The 27,408-nt window shown below is 41.0% G+C and overlaps 1 protein-coding gene across 1 annotated transcript in view; it reads left to right on the forward strand.

Moving 5' to 3' along the window:
* LOC132398550 (IQ motif and SEC7 domain-containing protein 3-like) overlaps positions 1 to 27,408 on the forward strand; it is a 165,238-nt gene that overhangs the window by 72,790 nt on the left and 65,040 nt on the right. Inside the window, exons 4-6 of the mRNA XM_059978171.1 lie at positions 12,153 to 12,275; positions 21,431 to 21,597; positions 26,951 to 27,090. Coding sequence (XP_059834154.1) covers positions 12,153 to 12,275; positions 21,431 to 21,597; positions 26,951 to 27,090 — 430 coding nt within the window. The remainder of the gene's footprint in view (positions 1 to 12,152; positions 12,276 to 21,430; positions 21,598 to 26,950; positions 27,091 to 27,408) is intronic.

The following is a 27,408-nucleotide window of genomic DNA, read 5'->3' on the forward strand; positions in this document are numbered from 1 at the left end:
CACTTAAATTACTGATGCTGAGACAACATTTTGGGAGTGTTTGCTTCGGACTGCTGGGGATTTGAACTAGACTAATACATAAGAGCTGAAGGAGTGCTGCATTCTTGAGCATGCCTTTTATCCTAACCAATCTTTTAAACTGGGGCTTCTCATACAAAGTTATGAAGGGGCTTCACGACCATGCCACTTGAATGCCATTAGTAAGCTGGTCAAGCTATGAGAAGGTACATGTATGCATCCCAATGCTTAGGACCAGTTAGAAATAGTATTCATGTCAATATGAGCACTTAAAATAATATATGGAGAAATCAGCAATCAATTAATAAGCACAATAGACAAATTCTGGACTCAACGTGTTCACATTCTTCATTACTATTCTACTGTCTCATCCACTTTTTCTGCATTGTTTGGGTAAGAAGTCGAGAACTGCCTGACCATGGCTGGAAATACTTCCCTTGATAAAACCACTCAGTATCAGAACTTCGTCAGAGCAGCAATACAAAACCCTTTTACACCTGTTAACAGGATTACTGCCATACCGGTTCCACAGAAGTGCAGCAGGGAACAGTTCAAGATAATCCCTTGCCATTGCAAATCATTTGGTACGATGTCTGTGTCGGTTTCCAAAGCACCAGAAGTTCAAAAGCGCATCTGCGCAGCACTGATAACCGTCCTTTGCTGGTTGGCAGTGTTTCTATGGGACATGGCACGAGGCAAGTGAGGCTGGTGCCAGGCTACATTACAGTCCAGCAGTAATTCAGCTTCTGTGTGCTGATGACAAAATCATTGAGGTAACCTTACTGCTGGTTTACTTATTGCCTTTTGTTGTTTTGTGTGTCTGTCTTTTCCTCTCCTGATCTATTTTAATAATTAAAAAACAAAGCAGTAACATGCTCAGAACATATGTGATGCTAAAGAGTTGTAGAATGTTTAATTTAAGTGAATTTATATACTTAGTGTATATTAGGTACACCTCCACACTAGCTCATTAATGTTAATATCTTACCGGCCAATTGCATAGCAGCAACCCAATGCATAAAATCATGTGGACATGGTCAAGAGGTTCAGTTGCTGTTTAGATAAAATATCCGAATGGGGAAGAAGTGTGATCTAAGTGACTTTGATAGTGGAATGATCGTTGGTGCCAGATGGGGTGGTTTGAGTATCTCTGAAACTGCTGACCACCTTGCATTTTCATGTACAACATTCTCAAGAGCAGCGGTTTCCAATCTCTTTTTAAGCAATACACCAATACTATGGACCCCAGGTTGGGAACCCATGCTCTAGAGTTTACAGAGAATGGTGTGAAAAACAAAAAAAAAATCCAATGAGCAGCAGTTCTGAGGAAAAGATTGTCTTGTTAATGAGAGAGGTCAAAGAACAGTGGCCAGTCTAGTTCAAGTTGACAGAAAAGTGACACTACTCAAATAACCACATGTTACAACAATGGTGTGCAGAAAAGCATCTCTGAACACACAACAAATCGAGCTTTGCAATGTACGGGCTACAGCAGCAGGGGACCATAACCATACTCTCTGTGGCCACTCACAGGAGGTACTGAGTGTAAATTTATATATTGAAGAACAGCAATAACACCAGGGGGCCAGTGACTCCTTGGATATTCTCCACATCTCTCACCAAGGTTACAGCAGGAGGTTGGGACAGCGGCCATGGAATTTTAAATAAAGAAGAGGTTTGAATAAATGAATCATTAACAATGAGTTTAAGCAACTTTTAAGTAGTTCAAGAGGACCGCTCTGTTATTGTCATCAGGTTGTTTGAGACTTAACCAAGTCCTTAATGATCCATTGAAGGGAGCAAATACTGATTAATGAGCAAGCTGAAGGGATGTCAGGTCTGATTTAGTAATCACTCTCTCAATGTGGAAGTTGTTAAAACTCACCAAAGCATGATAATATGCTCTACATTAGTGTTGGTTGTTCAAAGGTGATGTTGCCTCCAGGAGATTCTGGCTTACTTACTTCAGAGCTGCCAGCTTGATTATCCGAGATGAAAGCAGAAACACAAACCCACTTCTATTTTTAAAACAGTGGCATCTTTCCTCAGTTTCAGTGATGGAGATCTCCCTCATTCTACTTTGATTGCATTTTGTTCCCCTCTTTCTGTGACACCACCCTTCTTGTGAGCCTCTTGCACCAATTTAAATTAGAGAATAAATTGGGGGGTATCTGCCACCTAGTTCCACAGCTTACCTTATTTTTCAAATATAAAGACAATATGGAAACAAACACAAAATGCTGGAGGAACTCAGCAGGCCAGGCAGCATCTATAGAAAAAAGTGCAGTCAATGCTTCTGGCCGAAACCCTTTGGCAGGCCTGGAGAAAAAAAGATGAGTCAGAGTTAGAAGGATATGGAAACTACCATTTTGTAAAGTATCAGAAGTTGCGAGGAACTACCTTAGATGCATGTTGTCTGATGCAGGGGGCTGTTGGATTGGAAGCTGTCTTCACAATCATTGTGTTCAACTTTAGTGGATCCCAACTAATTCCTAGGAGTTTCTCCTGCTCCACAGCTGTAATCAATGTGCTGAGATCCCATTGAAACCTTTGCTGGTACTAAAGATGAGTTAACCCACAGGTGTCTAGGTGATCCAAACATTATCCTGCCCAGCCTTTTTCATATTATGCATGAGCACTAATGTTGAAGTCTGACTGGAGCCCTGCAGGATTCAGGTCAGCTAAAACTTAAACTGTGAAGTTTAGTTCATGAACACTTACATAAGGTTTTATAAAGTCTGCCAGCTCTGCTAATAAGAAAAAGACAAACTTGTGCTATGAGCTTATAGTAGCTATCTTCTCAAACTGTTCTCCACAGAACCTAGCATTAATTTTTAGTTTCAGACTGTGGGAAAATAATGGAATTTAGCTTAGTGAGGTCCTTCTCAACTTCCATTAATGAAAAAAGTATTGGGTAGCCTCTTCATAGATCTTTCAGACTGATTTTCCATGGTACTTATACCATCTCTTGGCAAGATTCAAGTTGGGAAAGAAGAGAATTGTTTGATTTCTCTACTGAATTATAGAAGAGCTCACAAATAGAGTTAGCAGAATTAGTTAACATATTCCACAAATTATTTGTTTATAGATCAAAATTGTCAATGTTTGGAGAATTCTCTGCAATGTAGCAAGATACTGGAGTTAGAAACACAGAACAGAAGGACAAATCTGGGCAATGTTGCCCATCTGCCTGAGCTCTGGCAAGTTATAGGTGCTTAACACTTCACTGCTTCCTTTAGTTATGTCAAACTTTGTGGAAGGAGATGGAGAACTCTGATGCGTGTTGAGAATTTTGATAACAGGCAATACATTATTCTTTAACTATTAGCATAACCAGACCAAGAACTACGTATGTGCAGGTGTAGCCGGATTTTTAACAGGCAATGCTGACGTACTAAACTCTTTGGTTAGATGAACCAAGTTGGAAAATCTTCGCATGGATTGTCAAAGTATCTCAGTTCCTCACCAACATATAATTAATGGAGTATCAATTTAAGCCCACATAAATAATTGAACTGAATATACCACGTACCCTTTTACCAATGTGTTCCCATTTATTATCATGTTTTAAATTCCTCATACCTCAACCATCTCCCTGTGACCATTGAAGCTTTACCAGATCTGTAGAAAAAATGCCTTTTATTGACACAACTGAAGATTGGTTCTTTCAAAGACTTGCAAAAAGTTCACCGTAAATTTATTATCAAAGTATATTTATGTCACCATGTAAAGCCTGAGATTCATTTTCTTGTGGACATTCACTGTAAATAAATAAAACAATAAAAAACAAGTAAAATAATAATAGTAAATAAGCAATGAATATCTAGAACATGCGATGGAGTCCAAAAATGAGTCCATTGGTTGTGGGAAGAGTTTGGTGTTGGGGTAATTGAAAGTGAGTGAAGTTATCCTCTCTGAACCTTCTTCCCAACGGCAGCAGTGAGAAGATAGTGTGGCCTGAATGGTGGGGGTCTCTGATGATGAATACTACTTTCCTGTGACAGTGCTATATATAGATGTGCTCAATGGTGGGGAGAGCTTTACCCATGATGGACTCGGCTCTATCCATTACCTTTTGTAGTACCTTCCATTCAAAGGCATTGATGTTTCCATACCAGACTGTGGTAAAACCAGTCAATATATTCTCCACCACACTTCTATAGAAGTTTGTCAAAGTGTTAGAGGACAGGCTGAATCTTAACAAACCAAAGAAAGCAGAGGTGCTACCATGCTTTCTTTGTTGTAGCATTTAGTTGTTGGACCCAGGACAGATTCTCTGAAATTTTAATACGGAGAAATTTAAAGCTGCTGACCCTCTCCACCTCTGATTCACCTGATGAAGACTGGCTCATGGATCTCCAGTTTCCTCCATCTGTAGTCATAGTTCTTTGCTTCTGCTAATATTGATTGAGAGGTTGTTGTGGCACCACCCAATCAGATTTTCAGTCTCCATCCTATATGCTGAGTTATCAGCACCTGTGATTCCCCCAAAAACAGTGGTGTTGTCATTAAATTTAAATCTGGCACTGGAGCTGCACTTAGCCTCAGTCATAAATATAAAGCGAGTAGAGAAAGCAGCAAAGCACACAGCTTGTGCACCTGTGCCGATGATCATTGTGGAGGAGATGTTGTTGCCAATCTGAACAAGAGAGGAAATCAAGGGTCTAGTTGCACAAAGAGGTATCGTGGCTTAGATCTTGGAGCTCATTGATTAGTTTTGAAGGTTTGATAATACCGAATGCCAAATTGTAGTCACTGAAGACTATCCTGATGTATGCATCTTCACTGCCCAGATGTTGCAGTGTTGAGTGAAGAGCCAATGAGATGGGATCTGCTGTTGACCTGGTGTGCTCTCAGGTAAACTGGAGCAGATCCAAGTCACTCCTCAGGTAGGAGTTGCCAGGTTTCATCACCAACCTTTCAAAGCATTTCATCACAGTGAACGTAAGTGCTACAGGATGATAGTCATTGAGGCAGGTTACCACATTCTTCTTGGGCACCAGTATTATTAAAGCCTGCTTGAAGCAGGTGTGTACATCAGACTGTCGAAGTGAGAGGTTAAAAATATCACTCCAGTCAGCTGATCAACACAAGTCTTCAGTACTTGACTAAGTTAAGATTAGGAGATATGAATTTCTTGATTTTTCTTAAGGATCATAAATTACTTCTAAGGATGATGAATATAACTGGTTTATTGGGAAGCAATAGTTCATTGTAAGGTAAATCAAAATTGAAAAGATTCACTATTTTGTTCTCTATTTCTTTCTCCTTTTTATGTGAGATGTTATGTTGAAGTTGTATAAGACATTGTTGAGGCCTAATTTGGAGTATTTTTATGCAGTTTTGGTCACCTTCCTACAGGAAAGTCAAAAGAGTTCAGAGAAAATTTACAAGGATGTTGCTGGGTCTGGAGGACCTGAGTTATAAGGAAAGGTTGAATAGGTTTTATTACTTGGAACGTAGAGGATTAAGAGGAGATTTGATAGAGGTATGCAAAATTATGAGGGGTATAGACAGGGTAAATGCAAACAGGCTTTTTCACGGAAGTTGGGTAGACTACAGCTGGAGCTAATGGGTTAAGGGTGAAAGGTGGAAAGTTTAAGGGGAACATGAGGGGAAACTTCTTCACTCAGAAGGTTGTGAGAGTGTGGAACAAGCTGTCCAAAACCTTTACACCTATGTTGCTTGGTTTCACTTTGTAGAAGGTGATCATATTCAAGCCCTGCAACAGCAATTGAGCATCCTTCATCGATTCAAGTTAGGTCTGGAATTGCCACTTTGTGAGGTGGCAGTCTCGAAGTTGTATATGGTCCTCTTATATTTCACTTGGTTGCCAGACTGATCTGGCCCTCAGCAGATTTGCGGATCTCTTGGTTCATCCAGGGCTTCTGGTTGGGGGAGATGCTGAATGATTTTGTGGGGACGTACTCTTCAATGACTGTTGTAATAAAGTTTGTGACAACCATGGTGTATTTGTTCAGATGCTCTGATGAGTCGTCGGACACGGTCCAGTCCATCTACTCGAAGCATTCCTGTTGCCACTCCTCTGCCTCCTGCAATCTCCTCTTTGTTGTCCTTATCTCTTGAGTCTTGCTCTTTAGCCTCTGCCTGTATGCAGGTAGAAGGAGGCCTGCCAGATTGTCAGATATCCCAAAATGCAGTCTAGGGATTGTATGATAGGCATTCCTAATTGTAATATAGCAGTGGCCAAGTGTGTTGGGACCCCTGGTGCTGCAAGTGATATGTTGATGACGAGTGGGTAGAAGTTTCTTCAAACAAGCCTGATTGCAGTCCTGACAATTATTGCAAAGTTGTAAGTGTAGGTTGCTTCTTGTTTGCAAATCACTATACTCAATACCTCAAGTGTTTGCTTAACATTGGCCTTTGGTGGCATATAAACTGTGGTCAGGATCACAGAGGAGAACTCATTTGGTAAGTAGAACAGTTGGCACTTAATAGTTAGATGTCCCAGGTTGGGGGATCAAGAGTTTGACTAGCATCACACAGAATTTACTTTTCCTACTAATACTTACTCTCACTCTCATTTAGTGTCAGACACTAATCCAATACAGTTCTTCTCATTTGTCAATTTAAGCTGAACCAATCTCTTGTTTACCCTCTTTGGCCAAGTCTTTGTCTATTTGTATTCCTCTATCCAAAGACCTTCATGCTATAGATCCTGTCTTGGTGATGGGTGAGATCATAACATCAATCATTTGTTCAATTACACCATACAATCAACTGTAATTAAAAGATGATGAGAGGCATTGATCATGTGGATAGTCAGAGGCTTTTTCTCAGGGCTGAAGTGGCTAGTATGAGAGGGCACAGTTTTAGGGTGTTTGGAAGTAGGTACAGAGACGGCAGGGTAAGTTTTTTACACGGAGAGTGGTGAGTGAGTGGAATGGGCTGCCAGTGACGGTGGTGGAGGCGGATACGATAGGGTCTTTTAAGAGACTCCTGGGTAGGTACATGGAGCTTAGAAAAATAGAGGGCTATGGGTAAGCCTAGTAATTTCTAAGGTAGGGATATGTTTGGCACAGCTTTGTGGGCCGAAGGGCCTGTATTGTTCTGTAGGTTTTCTATGTGTCTCTGTTCTAAATGCTCAGGATTGATTTCTTCTGAATTCTGCCTCAACCAGGCATCCACCCCTTCCAATACCTTTAGTATGATCATTCTTCAAGATGTTTCTAAATCGGACCATCTTTTGCTTGATAAATCTTAGTGATGGTCACAGAGAGATACAAGATTGCAACAGGACTTTCAGCCCATTGAGTACATGCCAACCATCAGACACCCACCTTGGCACTATACAATCCCAACCCATCTTGTTCTCCCTCTATTTCCATCAACTCCTCCCCCCCACCTCAATTTCCATTCATCTACACTATAGGAGCAAGTTCCATTGGCCAATTAGCTCACTAAAACACCTGTTTTTGTTTGGGAAACTGGAGCATTCAGAGGTAGCCCACATAGATGCAGGCAGAATATGAACCAACTGTGGCCTGCACTCCAGTCAATGGAGCTAATATCATTCTTTGTTCTGTGTCTTCATAAATTAACTGCTGAAACTGGAATGTAATATATCAGCGATTCAGTGGTCACAGTAGAATAGAAAAGATAGTTATGGTTAAATTATCCAATGTTATTTCACAGAGGAATGGTCAGCAGATCCATGCATCATCAGCACTGCCACCATCATTTTCCTTATGCACATTGAGCATGTATTCATATTTGTATAACATGAGTATAATATTCAACATCTCCCTTCAAAACTGTCTTATTAAGCTTTGCACATGACATGCTCTCATGTTGTATTTTCATGAAGCATCTTAAAGTTCCAGGGAATTTACTAATATTGAGTGATTGATCTTTGCATGTGAAGTTAACCCTGTTATAATAGAGACATTTAAATAGATTATCAAATGCATTAAAAGTGAACTCAGACAAATTTTATACAAGTGCATAACGCCATGTGCTGCATGGGAGGTTAAACCACTACGGGTGTAACTATATAAGACCTCAAAAAAAAAAATTGGTGTTTTGCAGCACCATTTCATAACTTCCCTTAAATCATTAAATGACAGCACAAGGCTAGAGCTTAGTAATACAGGACTGAAATCCAGCTTAGAACTATAATACTTTCTAAACAGCAAAGAACACAGCTGGAAAGAATAATCTATGTACATGGGTAAAAGTATGCCTTTTGCCCTTTACTTACTTGGTGCTTTACTCTTTGGAAGCTGTTCATATTTTTTGTTCACTGCCTTTTTTCATTTATTACATTTTTCATGAGTTGTATCCAGGAGCTTGTTAGAGCAAGAATTTTGCTCTCAGGCAAGACCTCAATGCACCAGAGCAATTCCGCAGATGGAGGCAATTGGGTCACAGCAATTGGATTAAGCCAAAGTGTTCTGAAGGATAACATTTGATTTTTTTAAAAAAACTTGGGACTACAGGAACTAAAGATTTGCTTGTTGACTGGAGATTGCTCTTTCATGAAGTGTTGGAAATATTCCACCCTAACTGTGAATGAGTTTGAGGTAGAGCAGGAGGGAAATAATTGATGCTCAACTCCCTTATTTTCCATTCCATAATGCAATTATCATTCTCAGCACTGACAGCTTAATAAACTGTGCTATTTCTACTTTCAGCAAATTTAGTGAGGGTAATTTGCTCTGTTCTCAAATCCACAGACTTCCTAATAGGTAGTTTAAGTTCATACTATTCTTGAAATGCCAGCCTCAGTACTCCAGTAGCAGCTGGCATATACAGCAGAGAGCTGGGAACAATCCCACTATGGTATGATCAGACTTAAACTCTGCACATTCAGTTATGGATAGTAGTGGGCAGTTTTACCATAAATGAAATAAATGGACTTCCATGGATAATTGATTTTTAAAATCTTCAATAATGACAATGCCCAACATTTAGAACATAGAAAGTTACAGCACATTACAGGCCCTTCGGCCCACAATGTTGTGCCAACCTTGTAATTCTATGCCTAGAATTTCCCTAGTGCATAGCCCTCTATTTTTCTAAGCTCCATGTATTTTAAAAGACCCTATTGTATCCGCTTCCACCATCGCTACTGGCAGTACATTCCCTGCACCCAACACTCCCCATTTATTCATTTCCTGTGATCTGAGTGCCACTAGCCAGCCCAACATTTACCACCCATCCCTAAGTTTCATTAAGAAGGTTGTAGTGAGCCAGTGCAGATTTTCTGGTAAAGGTACTAAGGTATTCCCACAGTGCTGTTGTGTACATATTTCTTGGAATTTAGACCCAATGATGATATCTTTCCGGGTGAGATCGATATGCATTTGCAGTTTGTGGAATAGAAGTAAAGTCTTTTCTGGATGAATAAATCTCCCCCCAGGAGGCCTTTCGAGGTGCATTCATTGACTATATTAAAGGATGGAACATAATAGAGTTTAGATAGTAAGAAAAAATAATGAATATGGGATCAGTACAGTAAAGAGGTCATAATCTTACTGAATGGTGGAGCAGTAATGAAGGGCTGAATGGCTTACTTCTGCTTCTATTTTTTTCTGCTCCTATGTTCTCATGGAGTCCTAGAATCAAACAGGATGGAAATGTCCTTCTGTGCAACTTTCCAATGCCAACCAAGATCTTGTCTAAGCTAGTCCCATTTGCCCATCTTTTCCCCTTATTCCTCAATGCTTTACCTATCTCTAGACCTGTCCAAATGCTTCTTAAGTCTTATTTCTGTACCTGCCTCAACCACTTTCCCTGGCTGCCCAACCCTCTGTGTGAGGAAGTTGCCCACTCAGTTACCTATTCCCCTCTCGTGTTAAGTCAACCTCAATTCTTTTTGCATCTGCTTTGACAGGATCAAATTTTCTTCAGGAGAATGTTTTGAAGAATGCTTTCGCAAACTCAACCTGTTAGACCCTACCGCTTACACAATGGCAATGGGGCACTGTTTCAAGTGCAATAGCCTTTTAAAAGCTGCTGAGCTTCCGATCCCTGACATCCCAGTGATTCAGCACTCTAGCACATAAAAAGCAAAAAAAAAATAGGCTCTCAGAAGATCTGACTCCAACATGTGTGGCAAGTCTTAATGCAGAATCAGCTCCATCAAGAACTGTTTATTTTTCTTGTAATTCTAAAGGTGCTCCAAGCTGACATGACTGAAGGAAATTCAAATTCTCCAGACAGTAGTTGTTTCTGGCTGGATAAAAGAAGATTTCAGGGAAAAAGCAGGAACATACCGTTGTGCAAAAAGTATATTGCATTCTGTACAGAGTTGAGAAAATTAGACTTGTACATGCAACAATTCCAAGGTGATTAAGCCTTAAATTAACGGTGCACTCTTAAAATATGCCGAGGAAACAGAAAGCAATAAAAGCACAGAGAACCCTTGAGGGCAAAGTTGTTTAGGAAGGATGAGATAATTCATTATCGATGGATGTATTAAAAGAAGAGAATAAATTGGTCTTGTATGTTTTTTAATATTTGCCCTTTCCCTTATGTGGCACCAAACTTTCCGTGGGAACTTCTACATTATTGTAGACATCGAAGAATACTTTCCATGTATCATTTCAAATCCTGAGATTAAATTATGGACTTCACTGAAAGGCATTTCTTATTATTTGCGACACAAAACTGACAGAGAGCCTTTCTAGAAAGCTTTGGTTTTCTGTGTCTTCTCTCCTTTTCTTTTTTGAGAATAAGGTTAGAGGTTTGCCTGTGGTTCAGTGGTTAAATTAATAAGAGCACTGCACAAGTCAGAGGTGCTGTACTTGATCCTTAGCAAGTGCCAATTAATTGAGCTCGGCAATGGCAGGATTAGAATGGTTCATTTGGCCTGAACACACCCGTGTCATGAAAGAAAAAAATCACCAGGAATTACCCAACAATTATACCTAAGATGTGTATGTTTGCATGGCTAGTTTTGAACACAGGTCCTTCCCAGTTTATGGCATGATTCCATTCCTGTGAACTGTATGTAAGCTGGATAATTCATAATTCAGCACTGCGGCTGTGAACCACGTTCCTGCGCAGTCTATATTCCTGCAACAGCTGGCAAATTCATGATGTTGGTCAAACATCAGAGGTGTAGAGGGACATAGAAGTCCTCAAGCAATACTCCCAGAAGGTTAATTTCCAGGTTGAGTCTGTGGTAAAGAAGGCAAATGCAATGTTGACATTTATTTCAAGGGGAATAGCATATAAAAAGCAAGGAGATGATGCTGAGCCTTTAAAAGACACTAGTCAGGCTGCACTTGGAATATTGTCAACAGTTTTGAGCCCCATATCTCAGAAATAATGCATTGGAGAGAATCCAGAGGAGGTTCACAAGGATGATTCCGAGAATGTATGCGATCCAGGATCAGCCATGATGGGGTGGCAGAGCGGACATAATGGGCTGAATGGCCTAATTCTGCTCCTATGTCTTATGGTCTACAAAAGCTTGTTCTTATGTATGAGATGTAGATATGCTGGGCTTTCATAACCTGGGGAGGATCTGCTGTCAATTACTTTGCCCATCTGGAATCATATCTGAAGAATGGATGCCTAAACCAATGTGTGTACTAGGCAGCAGAAAATCAGATGGTTTGAGCTGCCTCTTATACTGAATTATTGGATGCGTCTTCCCCCACCCAATATTTATTAAAAATTATGTTATGATTTTCTATTTCAGTAGACATCAAATGTACAACATTCCATCCAAATATAAGAACAAAAATTGAATGGCTTATTTTCTGTCATCTGAATCCAAGCTTTATTACATGTTGTAATGTAATGTTGCCTGACATCCATTATTGTTAAAGGCATGTTAAAAGTTTCAAAAACATGTTTTTTAATTGAAATTGAACAGAAAGTATGGTTCCAATAGAGAGGTGATTGTTTCCCATTCCCATGTGATGCACGTTCGTAACCTGGGAGGGATCGGTAGTCATAGAGTTTTTCCAGCTTGGATCATACCAGAAGAACAAATACCAGAGCCAATGCATCTATTGGGCAGCTTGCTTAATAAAATTTAAGAAGTGATTGAATGGATTTGGGCCAGTCTGGTGTCCTACCCAAACTAATGGCCCACTCCAATGATAACATGACATTTACTCTATAACAGGAGGAACCAATTGTCTTCTGCTTCATTCTAGTTGTGTTGTTGATGAGATGGACTTCTCAAACATGGAACTGGATGAAGCATTGCGCAAGTTCCAGGCTCACATTCGCGTGCAGGGAGAGGCCCAGAAAGTGGAACGGCTCATTGAAGCATTCAGGTACTGAGAAATGTTCTTTCTGAAGCTGCTTTTACAGTGTGTTCAGTGTTCATGCTCCTTCAGTTGTAAATTTGCTGGACTGGTCAGCTTGCTGATGACATTTTTATCTTTGTTTTCCAACCAGATGTGATGATTTTGTACTCAGTCTGGAAAAGACCATTTTGAATCTGTAGTTGGCCACTTTGTCACTGTAGCTCAGCTGAGTGTGTGAGCTCCCCACCTACGAACGTACTCATAAAGAAATGGGTAATGGGTGAAAATTCTCTATGAAACACTACAGTTGTTAAATGTGTACAACTGTAGTTACATTTAAAACTTTTTTATCGTTTTAAAAATGAGGTTAAAAATATTGCAAATGTAATTTGATAGGGAAAATCTTTATTGAGATTTCTCCTCAAAGCACTAATATTGAGCATTTCATTGAGAATATTTGAAAATTGAGTAAATCTAGGAGTATAGTTTTGGTCGCTGACACTGAGTGCTGCTATAGAGTTGGCTGCCTATTGTCCCTTCTTCCTGAGATCTAGTACCATTGAGATTAATGAAACTAAGCACAAAGAATGTTTGATACTGCTGTGTCCCTTTAGCAAAGGTAACTATGCATAAATTTCTAACCTGTACTCTGGTGGAAATCTGGATTGACTGATTTAGATACTTACATGGAAGGGCAAGTATCTTGTATGAAAATGGGGAGATTTGCAGCTTCTGCACTTCTAGCTGGGGAGCTCATAGTAATAGAGTCAACTTGGCCTAGTCACAAGCACTTGTAACAAGGACCCTGGGTTCTGCTAAGGCTCCAGAGCCAACAAGCCTGCAAAGGGGTTTGGGTCAGACGGCCTGGGCTTAGCAATTGCTGGTCACAGCCATAATTTGTGATTTGAGATTTGATTCAGGGCTTACGATTCAACTTAAGAGGAATTGGGAGTTTCGGGCTGTGGCAATGTTGAAGGTTGGTCCTGTAGGGCTGGTTTTACAAAGTGAAGTGCCATCAAGAAAGCAGCTCAATCTAACTAGCATCAGTGCAGGGAAAGGCAAGCTGAGGTACACTATGAAGGGTACATGTTTGGATTAACTTTGTATGGTGATCGCTGCCCATCCTACCTCCTGAAGCAAAATAACTAGTTGTCACTGCCAGGTGCCAGACAATTGAGAGATGGGAATTTGTGAACCTTATTTGGTCATGCGCACTTGCTTTTGAGTAGACTGCCCGGTGTTTATTAATGCAACTGTATGTATTATCATCACATCTTGCCCCATTAACTTGCAAATAGAAACTAGTCACATTTGGGATGCAAGTGACAGGGGATTCACTGATGTAATGCCATTGAAGGAAGAAGTCTGAACTGTCTGCTAATCAGCAAGTGAATGTTTGGGACTTGTGGAGCATAAGTGTTGCTTGCCATTCTCCAGTCTGTGCCTGAATGTTGTCCGGGTCTTGTCATGTGTGGACGGACTGTTTCAGTATCTTGAGTAATGGATTGATTGTTTTTTTATTTATTCACTGTTGGGATGTGGTCAACGCCATCTAAACCAGCATTTATTGCCCATCCCTAGTTGCCCTTGAGCATACCACGCAATCATTGGTACACTTCACTGTTTTTGATATTATGGTGAACCAAAAGAGGACTGTTGCTCTGTGGAATTCCTACAGCAACAGTTTGGGACTTAAATGTATGACATCCAATTGACACATCCGTTCTCCTATATGCAAGGTCTGACTCCTGCCAAAGGAGGTTTTTCTCTCTGATTTCAACTGAATCCAATGTTTACATTTGATCAAATGCTGCCTCGGTGTAAACATCAGTCACGTCTTGTGATCAAGGCTGGTCAGAGCCAAATTGTTGAGACTGATCTCAAAGTGCACGGTGCTGAGGCACTTATCGCTGATTAGAAGCCATTTAATGCCACTTTTCATAGACAGGACACATCTTTGAAATTTTTATTATTGTTGTATCGATGCCAATAGCTGTCCAACAGCTTGGATAGAAGTGCAACTGGATCAGGAGTGACAATCGTAAGCACTGATGCCAGGATAATTTTAGAGCCCAAAACCTTTGCTGCATCCAGTGCTGTCAGCCTTTGATAACTGGCTGAAGAATGGTTTCGCTGTTGATGGACATTTCAGGAGGAGCAAAGGATGGATTATCCTATCAGCAGTTTTGCTTTACAATGCTTTGGACTTGCTTATGCGTTGGTATCACTAAGGATAGGGATACTCTTGGAGTTTACTCCTCCCATTAGATGTTTAATTGTGCATAATCATTCATAAATGCTCATGGCAGAAGTCCAAAACTCTGATCTAATATGTTGGTTGCAGGATCACAGCTCGACAACAAGCTGTTTTCACTGTTTAACATCCTGCATTGGCACACAGTTTTTAAGTTTGGCAAATGATGCATCTTGTCTGCTCTTCTACTGTTCTTGCTGAGCAAGGGTTGGTTTCTAAGCTTGCTGGTAATAGTAGACCTAGGCACAAATCCGACAGCTCAAGGTGCCTTGTGAACGCCTGGTTTTATGTTGCTATATCTGTTCAGAACTGATCCCATTTCGTATAGTGGCAGTAATGCACAACACAGTGGAAGATGACCAGATTGTGAGGTCAGGATTCCATCAGGAAGGCTGTGTGCATCTGCACCAGGTCATCAGTGTATTTTCTTTATGTTCTTTTCTTTTCTTAAGCTCAGTCTAACAGCTATATTTATCAAGATTCAGCTGGTTTGTTCAGTGGTGAATTGTGCATTGAAGGCTTTTCTTTCTTTGTGCTCTTCAAATGAACATAGAAAGTAGTAATCAATAAGAGTCTCTCTTGCCAACATATGACCTGATGTAATAATATCTTTATAGGATTTGGAGTCAAAATTAAGCCCTCTCAAGGCCACTTTTCTCCAACTCTGCTGCTACCGGTAGTTAAATGTGAAATGTTATTTGGCAGAGTTAATGATTGGACTTACAGTGTTCATATGATTCTGAGGATTGTTTCTTGACTTCTTTTGAGATGACTCTCTCAAATATGGCTCAGTTCTCTACATGTTTTTGTGAAGGCATAACCTATTCAGCTGGACTAGCTATACCATGGTCTTTGTCAAGTGCAGTGCTGCATTTTATCTTTTCTCATTTTGATTGTTTTGATACAATGCACTCTTGTTTGTCTTCATACACACTTGCTTTTTAAAAGAAAAGTTAAGGCTTGAGCACGTTGCTCTGTGTCTGAAATATATATACAGTCCAGAGCGGACAAGGTGAGCACACTTTCTTCTGTACAAGAGAGGTGGAAGTTGATGGCAATTCAATAATTTTGACCATAAGACATAGGAACAGAACTAGGCCAGCTGGCCCGTTGAGTCTACTCTGCTATTTCATCATGCTGATCCATTTCTCTCTCAACCCCATTCTTCCGTATTTGCCCTGACTAATCAAGAACCTACCAACCTCCACCTTAAATACACCCAATGACCTGGCCTCCTGTGGTGAACTACATATACCTGTCTGGACACGCCCCCAGCTGACTGCTCCTGTGGCTCCTCCCACAGACCCCTGTATAAAGGCGATTGAGGCCTGAGCCCGGCCTCTCAGTCTCCAGGATGTAGTATGGTGTTCAACCACTGTTTGTTCCTTCTTCCAGTCAATAAAAGCCGATATCTCGCCTTACGTCTCAGAGTGAGTTATTGATGGTGCATCACCTCCACAACCACCAGTGGCAACCAGTTGCACAGATTCACCACCTACAGGCTAAAGAAATCCCTCCTCATCTCCATTCTAAGTGGATATCCCTCTATTCTAAGGCTATGCCCCCTAGTCCTAGACTCCCACTCCATAGGAACCATCCACTCTATCTAGTCCTTTCAACATTCAATAGGTTTTAATGAGATGCCCCCTCATTCTTCTAAATTCCAGTGAATAAAGGCCCAGAGTCATCAATCACTCCTCATACAATAAGCCTTTCATTCCTGGAATCATTTTCATCAAGCTCCTCTGAACCTTTTCCAATGTTCTTAAGTAAGGAGCCCAAAACTGCTGCAAGTGAGGCCTCACCAGCCAGGCTCAGCATTACATCCTTGCTTTTATATTCCAGTCCTCTTGAAATTAATGCTAACATTGAATTTACCTTCCTTACTATCTACTCAAACTGCAAATTAACCTTTAGGGAATCCTGCACAAGGACTCCCAATTCCCTTTGCACCACTGTTCCTGCTAATTTGGAATGCTCAGTGTGCGCAAAAATCCTGTGCTCTGCAATTTTTTACCCAGTGAGAACAACATGTGTGCACTGAAAACTTTTAAGTGGAGGGAAACATGAAGTATTCCAAGGATGATAAACTACCAAGTCCAGCTTGTTGTTCATTGTTCAAAAGAAATAAAATAATCTACATCAATGAGTCATATGTCTCGTACTGTATGACAGCATGTAATAAGATCAATAGCCCTTTGCTTCTTTGGAATTTGACATAATGAATCAATAATTTCTTTTATAAAAGCAGTACTGTATAAATAAGACAGTTCTAAAAACTGCAGACAAATCATCACAAATTCCACATTGTCAACACCATCCACATCAGAAATGGGAAACAGAAATATGATTGTACACAATCATGAAATATACTTAACATGCCAACCAGGTAGAGGGTGAAAATTTTTTGTGCGCCGTCTAAATTCCTTTGTATGCCAAAGGCAAAAGATGTGTGCACCTTAGAGGGAACATTGCTTTGCACTTTGGATATTTGAGTTTTCTCCCTGATTAGAAAATAGTCTATAATTTTATTCCTTCTACAAAAGTGCATGACCATACACTACTCGACACTGTATTCCATTTGCCATTTATTTGCCCATTCTCCTAATCTGTCCAAGTCCTTCTGCAACCTCCCTGTTTCCTCAACATTACCTGGCCCTTTTCACCTACCTTTGTATTTTCTGAAAACTTGGCCACAAAGCCATCAGTTCCATCATCCAAATCATTGATCGAGGTAAAAAGCTTTGGTCCCGACACTGACCACTGCAGAACACCACTAGTCACCAGCAGCCAATCAGAAAAGACTCAGTTTATTCTCACTCTTTGTCTCCTGCCAATCAGCTCTATCCATGCTTGTATGTTTTTTGCAAAACCATGGGTTCTTGTTAACCAGCCTCGTGTGCGGCATCTTGTCGAATGTCTTCTGAAAATCCAAGTACAAAACATCCACTGATACTTCTTCATCTGGCCTGCTTGTCATTTCCTAAAAGACTTCCAACAGATTTGTTAGGCAAGGTTTTTCCTTAAGGAAACCATGCTGAATTTGGCCTATTTTGTCAAGTACTCCAAAGCCACATCCTTAACACTCAATTCCAACATTTTCCTAACCAGTGAAGCCAGGCTAACTGACCTATAATTTCCTTTCTTCTGCCTCTCTCCCTTCTTGAAGAGTGGAGTGATATTTGCAAATCTCCAGTCTTCCAGAACCATTCCAGAATCTAGTGATTTTTGAAAGATCATCACTAATGCCTTCACCATTTCTTCAGAACCCTGATAGAAGCTTTTTATTCCAATTGTTTACTGTGACAATTCAAATTTCCTAGCTGCTGTGGTAGGTCATGAATTCCTATTTCTAGTTCATTATGGTTTGGAGTTGCTGTCCAGGAATTTAACCAGTTTAAAGTTCTCCCACCGCAGACAAGGGGGGGAGGTGGGGATGCAGTGAACTCTAATTAAAATGGGGGCCCTAGGACCCTCATACACTGTTTAAATGTCCACCGATGCAAGTGATACTATTAAAATGAAGGATTGGCACATCAGTGTTTGATAACTTGGATGAACTGTTCTAATTCAAATTTTTAATTAGTATGAGCCCATCTATAATAATTACAGGAGCAGGATGGTAGAGAACTGTTTAAGCAAATTAGAAAGATGTTATTGACACCATCAACTGGATAATGACCTTTAAACATGCTCATTTGGATTAATAATTAAACTGATTAGTGTAGGTTGTGTAGCTGAGAGAAAAGTTTAATAAATTTGCATCCTGTTTATAAACTTCAAAAGTTAAACAAAATTCATTGTGATTACTGCTGCTGTGTTTACTTTGCAGAAAGCAATTCTTAGAATACGAATTAGCCAAAATCTGGGTTTAAAATGTGATCCTTTTTAAAGCAGGTCATAGGGATTAATGTATTGTTGAGATAAAATAGAAGCAAATTCTCAGGAGTAATTCAATGTCATTTCAGGTGAATAGATATTAACAACAACTCATCGTGTTGTCCTGTCCTTCCTATCTTGCCAGGTTGCACATTCAGGGCATATTTCTTATGGGAGTAGCATTATTCCCCCCTCCCCATCCCGCCTGTTCTCTATTCAGTGGATCACGTTCCGTATCGATTACACTTTGTCACCATTTACCAATGTGTGTTGATTCCCTTAGTGGCCCAATAATCTATTGATTTCAGAATTGAATGGCCCAGAATAGCCCTTTGCAGCAGGGAATTCTAGGGCATTGAAGCAATCTGTCCAAAAGGCGGAAATTGCAAAGTGCTGGAAGCATTCGACAGGTCAGGTGTTATCTGTGCAAAGAAAAACAACATTAACGTTTCATATCAAAGGCTCTTCCTCAGGACCAGAATGGTGAAGACAAGTTAGTGTTAAGTTGCAGACAGAGTATGAGAGTGGTGGTAAGACAAAGAGAAGATTTATGATAGGGTGAGGCCATCTGCTTGATACATTGAGTATACTAAAGAGGAAAAACAACCATTGAGACACGTAAATGCTGTGAAATACAGATCTAAGCTGTTACAGAGAGATGAAGTCAAAAGAGAATATTAGAAAAGCCCAGTACATTAGACGGTGTCTGTGGACAGAGAAAAACAGACTTAATGCAGGGCCAGCCAGAGACTAACCTGACTTGGTTGAATTTGATATTGAGTCCTGAAAGCTGCTGTGTGCCTAGTTGGAAGATGAGGCGTTGTTCCTCATGCTTTTGATTGGTCTCCTTGGAACGGTGCAGGAGACCATGGATAGAAAGATTTCACAGCACCCTCACTCCATCTACCATAGCCCTCTGGAATTCTCACTTGCAAGCCGTGTTACTCTCCCTCCTCATTGCCAGTAAGATAACGGCACACTCTGCGTCTAATCGTAGATGTGTTTGTTCATCCTGTACATTTTTTTTTATGATTGCAATTCATTGCTGGATATGAAGAACATCAGGCATTCCAGGGCTATCTCGTTGGCGAGTTGCTCAATAGTGATGGAGCTGGACGTATCGGGTACCATTGTTGTATTGTCCCCTGGACTTGTTACATACCATTACATCGTGATGGCGTGCAGTGCAAGTGATTGTCCTGGACATTTTTATTGGGATTGCAAGACCCTGTTGGACGTTGAATACTGAAAGTCTGATTCACTGGTTCATTGGCAACACCAACAACAAGGGAGCTGTGTTGCCTCAGTTGTGGTGAGGACTAGGCGCAAGCCTGTTGCGGTGTTTGCTCGGTGCTGTCATCTGGTGTTCTCTTGGTGAAACAACAAGCTGGATTAGGACTACAGTTGTGCCACTCAGGCAATATTATTTTTTCTTTGTGACTGAACGTTTTTCTGAAATCGTTGGTAATGCTTGTGGCACCTCCCTTTTTCATTCCATGCTCCACCTTCCATTCCTATCAGATTCCATCATCCACTGCTGTTACCTCCACCTCTCACTTCAGCCTTTGTCACTTCTCCTTCCCTCCTCCATCTGAATTTCACCCGTCCTCACATGGAGCTACCTATCACTTGCTGGCTCGTTATACTGGTTATCTCCCCTTTATCTCGAAGTTCAGATGATGGGACTAGGTCCAAAATGTTGACTGCTTATTTCCCTCCATGGATGCTGCTTGATCTGTTGAGCTCTCCAGCAGTTTGATTATCTTTTGCTCCAGCTTTCAGCATCTGTTGTCACTTGTGTCTCCAAGGTTGCCTATAGCATTGTTGCTCGAATCAGTCTTCCCATGCTCAATATATCTCTCTCAGGATGGTGACATTGATGTTGCTATATTTAACCTCCCAGACTATGATAGAAGTTTGATGTTCAGGTCTATAACTGCTGGGTTGTCACTGGTATCTACCTGACTTTTCAGCTGTTTGCAGGTGCCATGTCAGAGAGAAGGCAGGAATGTAAATTACTGTACATGCAGTCAGTTTTGGAGACTTGTCTATTGAGATTTTTTTGTTCTGGCATTGACAACAGTTTGAGGCAGTCTATTTTCCCAAAACACTCCTCCCATTGATTCCTGATCTACTATTTCAACAATAACCCCCTCACGGGAATCAAGGAAAACAAAGGGCCTCACTCGCACAGAGCAATAAAGTGCTGGGCTCCCTGAGCTGAAAACCTGCCCTTTGTAGAACTAGCTGGTTGCTTGGGGGTAAAAAAAAAACATGTTCTCTAGTCCAGCTACTGTATATGAAGTTAACAGTGATGTAAAACAGCATTCCCTCTTCGCTACCTTCTCAGAATAGGTGAAGAACTGCTACTGTGCTGACGCCTCTGTTTTCTTTGCCATCTCCAGCCCTGTACCTGCTCTCCTCCACCCATCATTTCTTTCCACGTGCCCCATGCTTTCCCTTATTGCCTCTGTGGTTCCTGAAATGTGTGACAAGCTGAGCATTGCCTCAATGCTACCCTCCCTTTCACTGACCTGCACTCCAGCACATCCTCAGTGGGCTTTGTAACCCCAGCTGCGTTTGGAGAAGGCAAGCTGTCGTATAAATGCATATTGCTGACAGGCGCGTCTACCCACACAGGACAATTACAAGGAGCAGCGCAAATTTGTTTCAGTAACCCAGCGTACAATACTAATTATTTATATGAGAAAGATAATAGATCCATTAGCAGAAACACTCCTTGGAAAGTATGTGAACCAGGTCATGATGTGTCTTCATCTTTATGATAACTACAGTGGGAGCTTGAATGACCAGTCAAGCAGATTGTCAGGTTCTTAATTAAACCAATACAGAAATCAGCATATTATTTGAGAGTAATGCATTCCTTTGGGAATATTAAATACAGGAGCATTGTCTTATCTAAAACTGTCAATTTTACAGCAAGGTATGCACTGAATTTATTTGCTTTGGGTTCTTTGCTGAAGGCTCAGCCTGCCAGTCACTCGTGCCTGCTTCTGATTGTTTTTAACTCTTCTGTGTCTTCTTTCAGCCAGCGCTATTGCATGTGCAACCCTGATGTGGTTCAGCAGTTCCACAATCCGGACACCATCTTCATTCTGGCTTTCGCTATCATTTTGCTTAACACAGACATGTATAGCCCCAACATCAAACCAGATCGGAAAATGATGCTGGAGGACTTCATTCGTAACCTACGGGGTGAGTGCAGCTATCGAACACAATCTTGGGAAATAATCGGAACATTTCATGATACTAGAAGATGGTTTTACAGGATTCAGCTACCCTCATAACTTTCCTGGTGTCTAGTGTATGTAATGTCAAATGAAAATAACATTATAACTGTATAACATTGATCAAGGAGAATGAGGTGATTGTCATGCAAAATATATGTTTTCTATAGTTATTTTTCATTAGAGAAGATGAGTGGTAAGAATATATTATGTCCAGTGTTTCAGTGATAAAATATGAATTTCTGATTGGCAATTAAAAGGCTATTTTTATGCAGACGAGTTGGTAATGTATATGTAGCACACACAAAATGCTGGAAGAGAGCAGCAGGTCAGGCAGCATCTGTAGGGATGATTAAACAGTCAACGTTTTGGGTCGAGACCCTTCTTCGGAACTGAGGAGGAAGGGGGAAGGCACCAGAATGAAAAGGTGCGGGGAGGAGAAGGAGGCTAACTGGAAAGTCATGGGTGAATCCAGGTGGGTGGGAAAGGTCAAGGGCTGAAAAGGGAAGAATCTAGTGGGAGAGGAGAGTGGACTATTGGAGGAAGGGAGTGTGGAGTGGATCGAGGGGGGAGTAAGAGTGTATATTAGGGGAAAGTGATAGTGTAGATGTAGCCTAGGGTAAAGGTGAAAATAGCAGATGGAGGGGAGGGCATTGGTAGGCTGGATGGATGGTGTAGAATCAAGATTCTTGTTTTTCAACCAGTGCTGAGGAGGGAGAATGAATGAATTAGGTTGTTGGCAGGCGCTGGGACCCAGGACTTAGTGGGATGGAGTGTGTCAGATTCTTGCGCACAAGCTAGCCTGGACTCTTTAGTGTTCCCTGCCGTGAAGGGTTTTGCCTTCATTTGGATGTCTGTACGTACCTACAAGACAGTGTTATTCATGAGTGTTAATATAAATAAATATGCTGAAGCAATTTCCTACTTCTCTTAAAGCTACAATAATTACCTTTTCCTTTTAGCATTTTAAGCTAAGTTAAGCCCATTAAAATGTGTCGTGGATAGTGGCAGTATCTGAAAGAAACTGAAGCTGTACTGTTGCTCCTCGGAAGAGTTCTCTGCAAGAATTTACAGCAGTCAGGAAAACACACTGCTGCTTCATCATTTTTGCAAGGGTTGACTCACCAAAGCGTGTTCACAGTCACATTCTCTTGCTTCCTAACTTCTGCTGAGTCCTTCTTTAATGCATCCACAGTTCCCTTTACATCATCTAAATCTGAAATGCATTCAGATAGTCTGAGTCAGAACCTCTGACCTTGTAGAGAAATCTTAGAAGACATGTGGAAATATTTTTAGATTCAGGATTCAGGTTTATTTATCACATGAACAGCAAATGTGTTGTTTGCATGAGCAATCAACACACACACACACACACACACACTCACACACACACACACACACACACACACACTCACACACACACACACACACACACACACACACACACTCACACACACACACACACACACACACACACACACTCACACACACACACACACACACACACACTCACACACACACACACACACACACACACACACACACACACTCACACACACACACACACACACACACACACACACACACACACACTCACACACACACACACACACCCCGACCTCCAAACCAGAACAGGCCTTTTCTTGCTCCTTTACCCTAAGCTGGCCTCTAACTCCCCACGCTGTCCTTGTGGGGCACCGTGGTAGGGTAGTGATTGGTGCGACACTATTACAGCTTGGGGTCAAAGAGTCATGGAGAAATACAGCACAGAAAGAGGCCCTTTGGCCCATCTAGTCCATGCTGAAACCATTTAAACAGCCTTCTCCCATCGACCTGCACCGGGACCATAGCCTTGTATACCCCTACCATCCGTGCATCGATACAAACTTCGTGTAGATGTTGAAATTGAGCTCGCATGCACCACTTATGCTGTGATGCACCATCAATAACTCACTCTGAGACGTAAGGCGAGATATTGACTTTTATTGACTGGAAGAAGGAACAAGCAGTGAGTGACCATCATACTACATCCTGGAGACTGAGTGGCCGGGCTCAGGCCTTGACCCCTTTATACAGGGGTCTGAGGGAGGAGCCACAGGAGCAGTCAGCAGGGGGGCGTGTCCAGACAGGTATATGTAGTTCACTACATGCTGGCAGCTCATTCCACACTCTCAGAGCCCTCTGAGTGAAGATGTTTCTCCTTATGTTCCTCTCAAACTTCTCACCTTTCACCCATGGACTCTGATTGTAGTTCCAGCCAACCACATTGGAGAAAGCCCTGCTTGCATTTAACCCATCTAGACCCCTCACAATTTAGTATACCTTTATCAAATTTTTCAATCTTTTATGTTCAAAAGAATATAGTCCTAACCTATTCAATCTTTTCCTTATAACTCGGGTCCCCCAGACCTGGCAACATCCTTGTAGATTTTCTCTGCACTCTTTCAACCTTGTTTACATCTTTCCTGTAGGTAGGTGACCAACCTGCACAAAATATTCCAAACTAGGCCTCACCAACGTCTTATACAACTTAAACGTAACATCACATCTCCTGTTTAATGAAGGCCAATGTGCCAAAGCTTTCTTTACAATCCCGTCTACCTGTGATGCCACTTTAAATGAATTATGGACCTGTATTCCCAGATCCCTTTGTTCTACCACTCTCCTCAGTGCCCCACCATTCACTGTGTAAGAACTACCCTGGCTGGTCCTTACAAAGTGCAAAACCTCTCTTGTCTCCATTAAATTCCATCTGCCATTTTTCAGCCCATTTTTACAGCTGCTGCAGATCTCTCTGCAGCCTTCCTCGCTGTCCACTACAACCCCAACTTTGGTGTCATTCACAAATTTGCTGATCCACTTACCCACATTATCATCCAGATCATTGATATAGATGACAAACAACAATGGATCTAGCACCAGTCGCCGCGGCACTCCACTAGTCACGGGCCTCCTGTTAGAGAGCCAACCCTCCACTACCACTCTCTGGCTTCTCTCACAAAGCTAGTGCTTAATCCAATTTACCACCTCATCTTGAATGCCAAGTGACTGAACCTTCTTGACCAGCCTCCCATGAGGGACCTTGTCACATGCCTTGGTAAAGTCCATGCTGACAACACCCACTGCCTTGCCTTCATCCGCTTTCCTGGTAACTTCCTCAAAAAATTCTGTAAGATTGGTTAGACATAACCTACCACACATGAAGCCATGCTGACTGCCCTTAACCAGCCCGTGTCTATCCAAATACATATATCTCCAGATCCTTAAGCTACGTCCACACTAGACTGGATAATTTTGAAAACGCCGGTTTCACGTAAAAACAACAGGTATCCACACTAGGCATTTTTAAAAATACCTCTGTCCACATTAAAACCGATATTTGGGTGAATTTCCTTCTCCTGGGCATGCGCAGGACACACGGAAAGCAAGCGAAGAGGAAACGGTATGCTAGTTACAGACTAGAAAAACTTAAAAAGAAATTGCCAAACAAAAGTCTTGGTGTGTGTTTGTCCAGTTACAGACTAGAAAAACTTTCAGCATCCTCTGTAAGAAAATTTGTATGTTCTTCCCATGAGCATATTGCTTTCCTCTGGGTGCTCCGATTTCCTCAAACAGTCTGATACTAGGTTACTAGTAACAACGTACTGGTTACTAGGTTAATTGGTCATTGTAGATGTCCTGTGATTAAGGTTAAATCAGTGGGTTGCTGGGTAGTGCAGCTTGTTGGGCTGGAAAAGCCCTTGCTGTATCTCTAATTAAAATAAAATAAAAATATTGCAACAAACCTAAAAAGGACAACTAAGTCTGAGCCACAACATCAACAGACTTCACCGCTCAGCACCATCCTGACCCCATTTTGTTCAAAGCATCTGATGTTGCCGTGTCAGAAAGCACCAACAACCTAGGGTGGTAGCTAGGAAGGAGATTGCCACAAGATCAGTGCAATTTCATTAAAGGATAAAAATGTGCAGCTCACTCATCTTACATTGGACAACACTGCAGAAAATGAATGGAAGAAGAATTATATAAGCAAATCTATGGGGTGAAAAAAGTTATTAAATAATAGTCATAAGGAAATTTATCTGCCTCTAACTGAACCTCAGGAAGAGGTTGTGAAACTTAAAAGGTAATTAAGTCTTTTAATGCAGCCCTTGAGTGTTCAGTCCAGTGGAGAGATAGATGGCATTGAAGGATATGGAATGGATTGTTACATATAATCTAATGGCTGCAATAAATCCAGTGTGAAAAGGAACATGAATGGATTTTGTAATGGATCCGTACACAGGAAGGACTGGATAAGCAAAGAAGGGGAACATCTTAGTTGGAGTAGTCCCCACAAAGAGAAGTTTTAGACTTGAATCGAATATGATCTAATAAGGCCGAAGACTAAAGCAATAGATGGGAATGATTGTGAAATAGTAGCAGGTTAACCATGCTAAACTCAGAGAGAGGTCTGGATTAAAGCAGTTACATGAGCAAGTGAGGTTTAACAAGAACATTTTGGGACGTTGTATATAGACAGCTGTTAACATTCCTATTAACAGAGGAGGTTAAAATTGGGATTGTGTACTAACCCATTCCAAAGTCTGGACCGATCACTCCCAAGGCAAATGCTGGATTTTAAATGCTGCACCAGAAAAATGCTTTCACATTTTCCTGTCATGACATTTCAATTAAAAGTGATTTCCTGGTCTTGAAGTTGAGTGATGAGAGATCTGCAAAGGAACCATGGCAAGCTAGAGGTGGCTTTATTTTGATGAGTGAAAGGGCAAAAATGTCACAGGATGCCATCAGGAAGAGAATTCAGCCTTGCAGTCATGAACAGGTGCTGCCGTATGATTGGACGAAATCATGGAACATCTTCAGTTGGGGTTTAGCTTCATCTTCAGAGGATTCAGAAAATTAAAGTGAATAAAGGATTGGAAAGTATCCTGTCCCAAAGCCAGTGGCACGTGATGATTTGGGATTATTCATTCCATCACTGTCTACCACCTTCATTGGCTTAAATAAACCATGAGTATATCATGCATTTAAATATAAAGAAGTGAAGTAATAAAATGTAATAAAAATTGGTTTTCCAATCGTTGCTTGAATGTTATTTGTCATGGTGATGAGGAAGCTGACAGAAAGGCTGGTAAAACAAGTAATTTGGCCTGGTTAGGATTCTTGATTTGACAGTCAGGTCAATTTACAGTGTATTTAAGATGAACCAAATTTAAATATTATTAATTCTACTTAATGTAAATCCAATTTCTTTGATTCTCCACTGTAGCATTTGGTGCTTATTTATGTCTTCTCATTCCCTCACTTCTATTAACTAGGTGTGGATGATGGAGTGGACATTCCCCGTGAGATGGTTGTCGGGATTTATGAACGAATTCAACAGAAAGAATTAAAATCCAATGAAGATCATGTGACATATGTAACCAAAGTAGAAAAATCAATCGTGGGAATGAAAGCAGTAAGTTCAGTGAATCTTTGCTAATTATGTCTCAGAGGTAACCACGCACTTACATGATGCAGATATCCCTTGTTTTCATTCCCTAAGTAGGTACCTTGTTACCAGTTATCCATCATAGTCAGTAGAATCAAAATCAAATCAGGTTTAATATCACTGACACGTAGTGCGAAATTCGTCATTTTGTGATAGCAGTATGGTGCAATTGTTCTGTTCACAGACCTGGCTCGATAAGACTGAAAGGCACAGACTCCAATTATTTACTTAGGACTACAAAACTTTGTTAATTAGGACAGAATAGCAAGCATTAAAATACCTACC

This window comes from Hypanus sabinus, chromosome 8 (genome assembly GCF_030144855.1).
Source record: "Hypanus sabinus isolate sHypSab1 chromosome 8, sHypSab1.hap1, whole genome shotgun sequence".
NCBI classification, from domain to species: domain Eukaryota; kingdom Metazoa; phylum Chordata; class Chondrichthyes; order Myliobatiformes; family Dasyatidae; genus Hypanus; species Hypanus sabinus.